At 34.1% G+C, this 13,360-nt stretch overlaps 1 protein-coding gene across 1 annotated transcript in view; it reads left to right on the top strand.

Moving 5' to 3' along the window:
• The window catches only part of LOC149805358 (kinesin-like protein KIF6), a 79,349-nt gene extending 66,324 nt beyond the window's left edge, over window positions 1–13,025 (top strand). The window contains exons 20-21 of the mRNA XM_089949664.1: window positions 3,129–3,229; window positions 8,484–13,025. Coding sequence (XP_089805790.1) covers window positions 3,129–3,229; window positions 8,484–8,500 — 118 coding nt within the window. The 3' untranslated portion in view covers window positions 8,501–13,025. The remainder of the gene's footprint in view (window positions 1–3,128; window positions 3,230–8,483) is intronic.
• The last annotated feature ends 335 nt before the right edge of the window (window positions 13,026–13,360 follow it).

Genomic DNA, 13,360 nt, shown 5'->3' with positions numbered 1-13,360 from the left:
TTCCAGCTTGTCACATCAGTTAGAGCACCTGATAGCACATCTTCCTGACTTTGGCTTACTTTACCAAGGATTGCTGGATTTCAACCAACTTTGGCATGCAGCTTCATTCTGATAAAACCTTGAAAAACTTTGATTTCCAGAAATTCGGGACATCATTTACAGGAGTTACTCCCACCAGTTGTGTCATCCTGAATTATTTCAGCAACATACCTTAACCAAGGATTTGTAACATTTGAACCAAATTTAGCATGCCACTTTATATTAATGAGGTCTGAAATGAATTTCATTTCTGTCATTCCACAGCATAATTTTGAGGAGTTATGGCCCATCCTAACTGTGGTTCCTGCATCCCATCTTTACAAAGGTTTCTTGGATTTCACCCAAATTTAGTATCCACCTTAATATTGACAAGACCTTTAATTAGTGTGATTTATAACATTCCATGACATAATTAACAGGAATGATGGCCCCTGATTATGTATCATCCAGACTTTGGTTTATACAGCATTACGTTAACAATGATTAATTTAACTAATTTTGGCTTGCAGTTTTATGTTGATGAGACGTTGAATAAGTTTTGTTTTCAGCGTTCCTCTTTATGGTCTAGAATTGCTATGGCCCCTGATCACACCTCTTCATGCCTTCAGTTTCCACACCATACTCTTACTAAGAAATGTGAGATTTTAACCAAATTTATCAATTACCTTTATATTCATTAAACCTTGAATGTGATGGATTTCAAACATTTAACATCATCATTTAAAGTAGTTATGGCCCCTGAATGCCCACAAGACTAACTTTGTTTCACAAAACAGATTTCTCTGTTGAAGGTTCTTTTGAACAAATTGTTTTAATCAGGACCCTTTGGAATGCACCAGTTGCTAATATCTCTGATTTTCATATTTGCTTTTGAATATTTGTAATTATAGTTTAGCAAATTTGAGGTAAAATGTTCAAAACAAAGTTTTCTTTCATGAGAAAGCTTCTTCGTGACATTAACTTTCAGATAATTCTGACTATTTGAACATAAAAGCTTGCGTAACTTGTAAATGTAGAGTATCATTCATGTAATTCATACAAATTTTAAGGAATGGATTTATATAAGTGCAATGCATTTGTCTGCAGATCTTGAAAGTACTTTTATGCATACGGTACTGAAAAATTCAGGAAATAAATATTGTTTACACGAAATGAAATTTAAGTTTTACTCCTTCAAAACTATTATTCTATCTCATAATATTTTTTTGCTGTCTAGTTTTAATATACAAGGAATATGCATTTGAGACACCAAAAAAATCATACAAGCCCGAAGGACCAGTAACCTGAAAATGCTACTTGTCCTGTACATAATAGACTGGTGCTCATTTCATTATACAAGAAGAAAAGAATTAAGTCAGTGACTCATTGGTAAATTCAGGTAGACATCAATATCAGTTCTTAGTAAGGTTATTTACATAATGAAAATTGGAATATAAAGAAACGCACAAAATGAGAGATTTATATCACATAGCAACTTTATTAGATTTGATTAAATTCAGCATAACATGGCCAGTATTAACTAACCGGGACCATGATGCTCAAAATAGAACACATCCATACATAACTAATCTAGAGACTGGGCATCATAATTTAACTATTGATAACCAGTCTGAATTATAGTCTGAATAAAAGCAGGATCCATTGACTTTCATGGATGACAGTAGCAGAACTAAAACCAGCCTCCAAAGATGTGTTTGTGGTATCCAACATACAGCAGCTCATGAGATTGGAAAGACAAGTTCTAGCAGATGATTGCTGAAACTGGAACAAATGAATCCACATCAGCAGAATGCTGTTTAATAGTTATATTTCATTCAGCTCAGCATTGTGATTGATCTCCATGTCTGTAACACAGTGAATTTTCACTTCAGCATACTGAAATGTAGATTAATTTACCTAACTTAAACATCGTCATCATCATATTAACCATAGTTTTTTTAAAAACTAATTTACAGTTTTATTTTTATTGCATATTTGTGATATAATTTGTCTACTGAAGAGACTGGATTTGTTTACTTGTGGCATGCAACAGTTCCCATAACTGCTTTGTCCATATAAAACATGAACTCTTCAATAACTCCAGGGCAAACAAGGTTGATTACATGTACGCAAACCACTCTTTTTCAGGATGTATCAAATGGGTAGTGTAGCTGTATATGTTGATACAAATGGTGTTGAAATCATTTGTGCACAAGGGGCCCCGAGTGGCCGAGTGGTCTAAAGCGCTGACCGTTCCGGATCACTGCCATCTCACCTCTGTCTGCGTATGTTCGAGTCCAAGGCTCGGCTAGCGTGGGTACGTGGGAAAGCCTGCCAGTAGCTTCTCGTGGGTCGGTGGTTCTTTCCTGGGTTTTCCAGGGTTCTTCCTCCACCAGTTATACTGGCCGCCATATATGGCCTATCTTGTGCTGAAAAATGGCGTTAAACCCTACAACAACAACAACAACAACATTTGTGCACAAAACAAATTCAGTACATTTATCAACATTATGGCTGGCATATTTGAAAATTCACCAACCTATGGTCTCTGAATTTTGACATTATTGTTGTTGTTGTAGCATGCATCATGTTTCCATATTCCAAACAAATTCAGTAACCCAACTATTGTTTTCATTTGATAGTGTTATGTTCCTTTGTTTCTTTAGCTGTGCTTGGTTGTTTAGTCTCTAGTTGCTTCCAGGCATGTAAATACCTTCATATGTTCACACTGAGAATCAGAAGTAGCATGTATCATTCAACATTGCACAGATTCAGAAAAGTCTATGTTTAGAGTTACAAGCATCTGGCAAATGCAGACTAAACAAACATGAGTTGTTTATCTTCTCAAATCACTCAGATTCACAAATGATCATAAGAAACAATTCACAATTATTCAGTTTTCATTTGGTTTTTCACAATTATTCAGTTTTCATTTGGTTTTTGACATTTCTTTAATAGCATAAAAGTCTAAAGTTTGTGGATAATATTTTGCCCCAGTCCACAGGGTATCACATTAATGTTTAAGCCTTTCTAATAAATATGATTTATTCTATTTAAGGATTTAAGGGTGTCTATTATCTTGATAGTTATGTTTCTTTGTTGCATTCAAGGTCTAGCCACAGCAGTTCTGGGATACCCTTAACAGGAGATCCAAAAGCAGATGCTGATATTATGGCCTTTATTAAAGCACGACAGAATATCCTACAGAAAAGTAAGTGTCAGAGATAAATCAGGTTTTCTTTTCCATTTGGAAGCTACCCTCTCAGTTAAAAATAGGCAGGTCTATTATCTTCATGTTTGTCAATTGTTCTATTGGTAAGATGGATGACAAATTATAGAATGCAGATTTAATGTGTGTTTAATAGATACAAAGGATGACAGATTATAGAATACACATTTGATGTGTGCTTAATAGATACAAAGGATGGCAGATTATAGAATACACATTTGATGTGGGCTTAATAGATAGGATAGGTGGCAGATTATAGAACAGTGTATGTATGCTGGCATGTGTGTGTGTGTGTGTGTGTGTGTGTGTTATACACAGACACAGTAGACTGCTTTAATAATTTAAATCCACTTTGATGATTTATGTTATTTCTTGTTTCCTCTTTTCTTTATACCAACAATATTCCTATACTCATGTAAGATTAAAAATATAGCCCCCTTCTTACTTGAACATATTTGAAATGTATGATTCACAAACATAAAGCTAAGTCATATGAAAAATTCCTATGTTTATTTAAAATAAGTCAAACATGTGTAATATATATATATATATATATATATATATATATATATATATATATATATATATATATATATATATATATATATATATATATATATACATATACATACATGTGCAGAGCACCTAATTAATATGTGCCAGCTGTTGTCAACCACCTTAAAGGGGGCTGTAGCAGCTCAGCTGGTTGTTGTTGTTGTTGTTGTAGGGTTTAACACCATTTTTCAGCACGCAATAGGCTATACACGGCGGCCAGTATTATTGGTGGAGGAAGAACCCGGGAAACCCCGGAAAGAACCACCGACCCACGAGAAGCTACTGGCAAGCTTTCTCACATACCCACATAGGCTGAATCCGAGACTCGAACCCACACAGACAGAGGTGAGATGGCAGTGATCCGTAACAGACAGCGCTTTAGACCACTCGGCCACTCAGGGCCCCCCAGCTCAGCTAGTATAGTGTCAGACTCCTATGCAAGAGCTGCAGGTTTGATATCCGTCCAAGTCAGCCAATATCCACTGTCTCATTGGGTCTTCAGGAAAGCCACCTAGCTTCCATTTCCATGGCATGATATTGAAATTAATGTGTTGAAAGAGCCATTTAAAACCAAACAACCAAATAAAAAATGTTTTATATAGTTTTACTGTGTATCACATGACATTAACAGGTATGAACTCCTCTATATATCAATTTATCATACATTTCTTATATACTACATCCAAACATGTTTTAAATATATGACAACTTTGGTGGTGTAGGAACTGAATTTCATCTTAACTCCATTTCAGAATCAACCTATTTCATAGAACATGTGCAATTCCATAATTTACAAACAACTTTCCACTTGTCAGATCTTTCAGGTGCAAAGGTTTTATTCATATGTAGATCATTCATCTTATATATTTCTGACAAATCATGTCACCCTTTATTTTATATCCTCCTTATGAATCATGTCACCCTTTCCTTTATATCCATCCAATGAATCATTTCACCCTTTGTTCTCTATCCTCCTTATGAATTGTGTCACCCTATACTTTATATCCTCCTTATGAATCATATCACCTTTTCTTTATAGCCTTCTGATGAATCATGTCACCATTTACTTTATATCCTCCAGATGAATCATGTCACCCTTTTTTTAAATCCTCCTTTCGAATCATGTGAGCATTTACTTTATATTCTTCTCATGAATCATGTCACCCTTTTCTTTATATCCTCCTTTTGAATCACATCACTCTTTACTTTATATCCTCCTTTTGAATCATGTCACTCTTTACTTTATATCCTCCAGATGAATCATGTCACCCTTTACTTTATATATTCATTCTGAATTATGTCCCTCTTTAGTTTATATCCTCCATATGAATCATGTCACTCTTTATATACTCCTTTGGAACCATGTCACCCTTTACTTTATATCCTCCAGATGAATCATGTCACTCTTACTTTATTTCCTCCAGATGAATCATGTCGTCCTTTACTTTATATCCTCCAGATGAATCATGTCACTCTTTATTTTATATCCATCCAATGAATCATTTCACCCTTTGTTCTCTATCCTCCTTATGAATTGTGTCACCCTATACTTTATATCCTCCTTATGAATCATGCCACCTTTTCCTTACAGCCTTCTGATGAATCATGTAACCATTTACTTTATATCCTCCAGATGAATCATGTCACTCTTTTTTTTAAATCCTCCTTTTGAATCATCTGAGCATTTACTTTATATCCTTCTCATGAATCATGTCACCCTTTTTTTTAAATCCTCCTTTTGAGTCATGTGAGCATTTACTTTATATCCTCCAGATGAATCATGTCACTCTTTACTTTATATACTCATTTGGAATTATGTCACCCTTTACTTTATATCCTCCAGATGAATCATATCACCCTTTACTTATATCCTCCTTATGAATCATTCACCCTTTACTTTATATCCTCCAGATGAATCATGTCACCCTTGGTGCCAACTAGAAGTAAATGTTAAAAATTTTAAAATAATTTGTACAAGACTTAAAGCAGAGAAACCCATGAATTATAGTAAAACCTGTCTAGTAAAAGATGGTTCAGTACACAGCAGTTGAAAAAGATTTCTAGAAATTGTTTTCAGCAAGTAGAGTGTCAAACCCTTCCAGGGACTCTTGCTATTGCTTTGTTTCTTATGCCCAATCCCAGGGGCCAGAATTTCGTTGTCAAGACCATTTTGGTATAAATTTATATTTTGTAGTTACAAGCTCTATAATCAATCATGTCACTCTTTGCGTTATATCCTCCAGATGAATCATGTCACCCTTTACTTTATATCCTCCTTATGAATCATTCACTCTTTACTTTATATCCTCCAGATGAATCATGTCACTCTTTACTTTATATACTACTTTTGAATCATGCCACTCTTTACTTTATATCCTCCAGATGAATTATGTCACTCTTTACTCTATATACTCATTTCGAATCATGTCACTCTTTAATTCATATCCTCCTTATGAATCATGTCACTCTTTACTTTATATCCTCCTTATGATCATGTCATCCTTTACTTCATATCCTCCTTATGAATCATGTCACTCTTTACTTTATATCCTCCTTATGATCATGTCATCCTTTACTTCATATCCTCCTTATGAATTATGTCACTCTTTACTTTATATCCTCCTTATGACCATGTCATCCTTTACTTTATATCCTCCAGATGAATCATGTCAGTCTTTATATACTCCTTTTGAATCATGTCACTCTTTACTTTATATACTCCTTTTGAATTATGTCCCTCTTTACTTTATATCCTCCAGATGAGTCATGTCACTCTTTACTTTATATCCTCCTTTTGAATCATGTCACTCTTTACTTTATATCTCCCAGATGAATCATGTCACTCTTTACTTTATATACTCCTTTTGAATTATGTTACTCTTTACTTTATATCCTCCAGATGAATCATGTCACTCTTTACTCTATATACTCATTTCGAATCATGTCACTCTTTACTTCATATCCTCCTTATGAATCATGTCACTCTTTACTTCATATCCTCCTTATGAATCATGTCAATCTTTACTTCACATCCTCCTTGTAAATCATGTCACTCTTTACTTTATATCCACCTTATGATAATGTCATCCTTTACTTTATACCCTCCAGATGAATCATGTCACTCTTCATATACTCCTTTTGAATCATGTCACTCTTTACTTCATATCCTTCTTATGAATCATGTCACTCATTACTTTATATCCTCCTTATGATCATGTCACTGTTTACTTTATATCCTCCAGATGAATCATGTCACTCTTTACTTTATATACTCCTTTTGAATTATGTCAGTCTTTACTTTATATCCTCCAGATCAATCATGTCACTCTTTACTTTACATCCTCCTTTTGAATCATGTCACTCTTTACTTTATATCCTCCTGATGAATCATGTCACACTTTACTTTATATCCTCTTTATGAATCATGTCACTCTTTACTTCATATCCTCCTTATGAATCACGTCACTCTTACTTTATATCCTCCTTATGATCATGTCATCCTTTACTTCATATCCTCCTTATGAATCATGTCACTCTTTACTTCATATCCTCCTTATGAATCATGTCACTCTTACTTTATATCCTCCTTATGATCATGTCATCCTTTACTTCATATCCTCCTTATGAATCATGTCACTCTTTACTTTATATCCTCCTTATGATCATGTCATCCTTTACTTTATACCCTCCAGATGAATCATGTCACTCTTTATATACTCCTTTTGAATCATGTCACTCTTTACTTTATATCCTCCAGATGAATCATGCCACTCTTTACTTTATATACTCCTTTTGAATTATGTCACTCTTTACTTTATATTCTTCAGATAAATCATGTTACTCTTTACTTTATATCCTCCAGATGAATCATGTCACTCTTTACTTTATATCCTCCAGATGAATCATGTCACTTTTTACTTTATATCCATCTCATGAATCATGTCATCCTTTTCTTTATATCCTCCTTTGAATCATATCACCCTTTATTTTATGTCCTCCTAACAAATCATGTCACCTATTACTTTACAACCTCCTTTTGAATCATGTCACCCTTTACTTTATATCCTCCTTTTGAATCATGTCACTCATTACTTTTTATCCTCCAGATGAATCATGTCTCTTTACTTTATATCCTGCAGATGAATCATGTCACTCTTTACTTTATATCCTCCAGATGAATCATGTCACTCTTTACTTTATATACTCCTTTTGAATCATGTCACTCTTTACTTTTTATCCTCCAGATGAATCAAGTCACTCTCTACTTTATATTCTCCAGATGAATCATGTCATTCTTTACTTTATATCCTCCAGATGAATCTTGCCACTCTTTACTTTATATCCTCTTTTTGAATCATGTCACTCATTACTTTTTATCCTCCAGATGAATCATGTCACTCTTTACTTTATATCCTCCAGATGAATCATGTCACTTTTTACTTTGTATCCAACTCATGAATCATGTCATCCTTTTCTTTATATCCTCCAGATGAATCATATCACCCTTTACTTTATGTCCTCCTAACAAATCATGTCACCATTTACTTTACAACCTCCTTTTGAATAATGTCACCCTTTACTTTATATCCTCTCTGATGAATCCAGTCTCCCTTTACTGTATGTCCTCCTTATGAATCATAACTCTAACCAATTAATTGTTTTAATTGTTTGTATTATGTAGCCATTGGACCAAGGTGACACAAATCCCAGTTCCTGATGTTAGTTCATGAAATAGGAATGCAGAATAGCAGGATTTATCCATCGGCTTTGAAGCACTTGTCTGGGACAGCAACAAACGATCAGCCTCATCTGGACTTGATTAGCAATAGCAGCCCAATCAAATGCATAGAGCTTTAATTCAGCTAAATAATTTTAATAGCTAGCCGCCAGATGTCATTATACTCATAAGATTCCTTATATATTTCCTTCATTTGTCCACTTTTGTAATGGAATTGAGTACCTTAGTTATAAGTTTAGATGTACCAAGGCTGTTTTACTTATGTTATGCACTAACTTGGACTTAATATATATAAAAAAAACAGCATAGGCTATGTTGCGTTTTCTGGAAAAAGTTGCATTTGTAAGAAATAACGGGAAGTTTTAGTGACAGTTTCCTTTCCAGAACAATTCGATTCATGATTCACTTGTTTTTTTTTGTTATACAATGCAAAAGCAAAAAAATATTTTGTTTTCCATTTAGATTTTAATGCTAATTTCCATTAGATGCAAGTAAAAAATTTCACTGCTTTGAAAATCTGCAGTAAAAATTTGAGAAAAAATAATAATTTTTTAGGAACCAGAATAGGATGCAATAACACGTGATTGGCTCAACTATTTTAGTGATTCCTAATGACGGTATTTGCCTTCACCACCACCCTGGTTTGTACACCCACTACTGATTTTAAAAAATAAAGCATGACAAATATAAAATAATGTACAAGTCATTCATTCATCAGTTTATAATTAATTTCCACAGGGTGTCTCTAACTCTATCTTTTTTGTGTTTCAAAACAAAATGGGAATTTCTTTACTAACATGGAAACCTTTATTTGCCTGGCATGTTGATTTTTGTAAACAACAGGAATCTTCCATAAGCTCTGAATAATTCCTTGAATTTTCGTAAATTTTTGGAATTGCATAACTTTTGAACCCAACACAGAAGTATTACACCCCATGCCCTTTTCATTTTGTTTAGTTTTATGAGAAGTATTAAAACTAGATATTACAAATACTGGTTCCAAACAATACAGTTTTTACCTCCTGTGTATGTGTAGTCCAATGAAATACACCCGTTCAATGAAGATGGACTTTTCCAAGAACCCAGAATAGGACATTGAGCAGGCTGGTTGTTTATGCTGGGTTTAAAATACAAGAATGATGACAGCGCTACGTGACACTTGGCCACAATTGGGTTACAAATAAATTATAAATTAGTAAATAAATTGACTAAGTTTTCTGCATTTTTTATATCCTTCATGCTTTCATTTTTAAAATCTCAAGGGGATGCAAACAAATAGCAGTGTAGGCAAATATTATAGTATAACATATGTTGCACTCCTTTGGAGATAGTGGTTGAAAAATCATCATTATATGATATAAGTCTGAACTGACATTAACCATATTTTAAAAACATGTACTTTGCACTTATTTATCATCCCATAACCCACTCATTCTGTCTTGGTTATCCTCTTCACCAGAATTTTCAATGACTTCTGATGGTTTTGACATTTTTAATATGGTGATATCATCTAAGATGTATCTGATGTAAATATGACAACCGTCATCTAATCATGAGACAGTATTTTATATAGGTGATATATTTGGGGTTACAAAGTGTTTGAGGCAAAAGCAGCAAGTGAGAAATAAATAATCATTGCAGAGAATGTTAGAATTACAATATAATTCAGACTGATTTACTGTCAGATACATGACATATAAGAAAGGCAGTACTTTGTGCAGAATTGAGTGGTCTAGCATGAAATCTTTTGACATAGCACAATTTTGACTAAGTACAGCTTGTTTAAAGATGTATATAAAATGAGAGAGAGAGAGAGAGTACATTCAGTATTGTGTATTTTGTATGCATTGTAAAAACACTTCTTTACATTAATTATATGAAGATATCTTGAAGTATTTAATACTTCATTAATCACAATTTTTAAAAAAAAAAACATTCCAGACTTAGTGTTTCTATTGTTTCTGCAAATATCTTTGTTCATGTTAGCATAGTGCAACCAGTAAGTAAAGCCCTGGAAACCATTGTGCATTCTATGATGATGAAACTCATTTATTATAAATACTGGTTTCTCTTCAAGAATGTAATCTCTCATAATAAAAACTTTCCTTGCTGTTTTTTCTGGTACTGGAGATTGCTTTACATCCAGGCAATGATTTTACCACAAAACAGGTTCATTTTGCTGGTCTTTTAGCATGTTGAGGATAAAAATTCCTTGACATGGAGTTAAACATCTTGTGTATATATGTATCCATTCACATTCTTGAAGCAAAATGTAACACCCTCCTCACAGCTCATGCTTTTTCAAATATAGCGCAGCTGTATGTTTTAACTCTTATGTTATCTAAGCCCTAACTCATTTTCTAAATGCATTAGTACACAAGAACTTTGACTGATTCCTACTGTTGTTCTCTTTGCGTGCACTGAAATTCCATCAATAATAATAGTAAGGGAACCAGACTAAATGTAGCAGTTCAGATGCATTGGATTTTGATCTTACTGGTATATCAAGATGTTATTGACATGCTACCCTAGAACATCATTGCCCTTCTGTCCGATCACGTGTTTTTCCTTCTTCATGTATGATATATAAAGTTTAGGCTCTGCACCAGAAAACATCAAAGATCACAGTAAATATAATGTAAGGAAAGCTTCATAAAATTATCAAAGGGTATGGTCATTTTAACTACAAATGAACAGCATTGCAGCAGTGGCTTGGTCCTGGCAAAGGAGATCAAGACATAGTTCATCAATACTATCAACCAGTTAGGTGCCAGGTGACATGTAAACTAGTGCCTTTTGTCATGGTTGGTGCTGTTTTTCAGAGTTCTGGCCCTTCACAATGTCTATTTTGACCAGCATTGCTCTGACACAACCTGTACGCAATATTTGCTGTCAGCTAAAATAGTAAACTTATCGTCAGTCATAAATATGCTTTTAGGTTATTACTAGATTGCTTTTGTTAATAAAGTTATGGCCCTTTGTGAGCATCATACACACTTTTCTCATAACAGCCCAGCTAACAGACTATGGGATACATGTTTGTATCATTTTGTATGTGAAATATGTGATAGATGTTGAAATAATTTAAGGAGTGCATTGGGTCTCTCATGTCAATTATGTCCTGTGATAGCTAGTTCAAGTGGTGTGTTGTCTACTTTGGGTCCCTTATATCTATTTTGTCTTCTGCTAGCTTGTTCAAGTGGTGATTTGTCTGCTTTGGATCTTTCATATCTGTTATGTTATTTGATAGATAGTTCAAGTGGTGTTTTTTCTGCTTTGGTTCCCTCGTATCTATTACCATATATACTCACTTGTAAATCAAGTCAAACTGCAAACAACAAAGATCCTGATCTACCATAGCATAGTGAGCCTGCGGACCAGGGTATATTTTGTTTGTTCTACTGACTACTCCAAACAAACTGCACAGACCCTGATCTGCCAGCACATTATGCAACAACAGATCTGGTCTGTGCAGTTTGCAGTTGGACTCAACTTATAAGTATGTATATTTGGTATATCTTTTGATAGCTAAACAAATATCTGATACAGTATGTACTTGTAGGATTTCTTCGGGGTGATTTCCTCTCTGACATCATCCTAGCCCCAGAAACTACACATAGATTCTGAACACTTTAGGACTGTTTTACAGTAAGTTGTTGTATGCTTGTCTAAGATGGGCAGATTCATTAAGGCATTGTAGATCTGTGTTGATTAACATTTGCTTGTCTGTCTAACCCATAACTTTGCAATAGTTCAAGTATATGCTAGACAGACTATAGCTTATCTCCCTGCCACAAGGTCAAAGTCATTGAAAGGGAAAATGGAACTCTGAGACTTGATTCTTTGTCCAGAAAATAACATCTGAACTACTGAAAATATTTTTAATGACACTTTGCCCAAATAGATGACTAATCAGTATGCTGCATAGATATCTTAACTACACCCACCATTTCAAGGTCAAGGTCATTGCAAAGGAAACATATACATCAGTGACCTTCATCTATGTATGGGTGTAACACTTTTGACCCAATTAAAATATTTTAACGAAACTTTAGTCTGCTATACATCTTGACTTGGTAGTGTCTCGGGTTTCACGTATTCATTCAAGTCAAAGCTTGAGATAATATCAGTTAATGGCCTGTCTCGTTATCCAGAGTCTAACTTTGTAACCTCTACAGATACTTTGATGAAACTTGACCCAGGTCTTCATGAGATGAGTGTATCATGTTCTGTTTGTAGTACTCTTATTTTGGCATGCTTTCTATCCATTCTGTAGTAATGATAGAAATCACAGTTTATTTCTATTCTTGTATTATATATTCCTAATTACAATATTTATTTTCCATTCTTGTTGTTGTTGCTGCTTGTAGGTTGTTACATATATAGTTAAACATTTATTTTATAAAATATTTAGTATCAATAAATACTGGTATTGCATATTGATGCATATAATTTATCAGCATTAAAAGGAAATTACCACAAAAACCTGTTTTTCTGATGATTGAGCTTGAGACATGTTATTTATCATTGCCAGTTCTCTCCCTCTCTCTCTCTCTCTCTCTCTCTCTCTCTCTCTCTCTCTCTCTCTCTCTCTCCTATACAGATGTCTCATAATGATAAATAACAATTTATGAATAAATATTCCACAGTCAGTATTCATGTTAGCTTGGGTCAAGAGGATTGACTCTTGGCAGACCAGAAGTGGGTGGATAGGGAGGATACTGACTCCACACTTTTACTGAGATAATGCTTGTCCTTTCATCATGCTGCCCATCCAGACTTCCATCCATTCCAGTTTATTTTCACAAAATAAATTGAGT

This window comes from Sinohyriopsis cumingii, chromosome 2, assembly GCF_028554795.1.
Source record: "Sinohyriopsis cumingii isolate HCF-2022 chromosome 2, ASM2855479v2, whole genome shotgun sequence".
Lineage (NCBI taxonomy): Eukaryota > Metazoa > Mollusca > Bivalvia > Unionida > Unionidae > Sinohyriopsis > Sinohyriopsis cumingii.
Note: the sequence above shows the minus strand (reverse complement) of the source record. Positions and strands in the feature narration are given on the sequence as shown.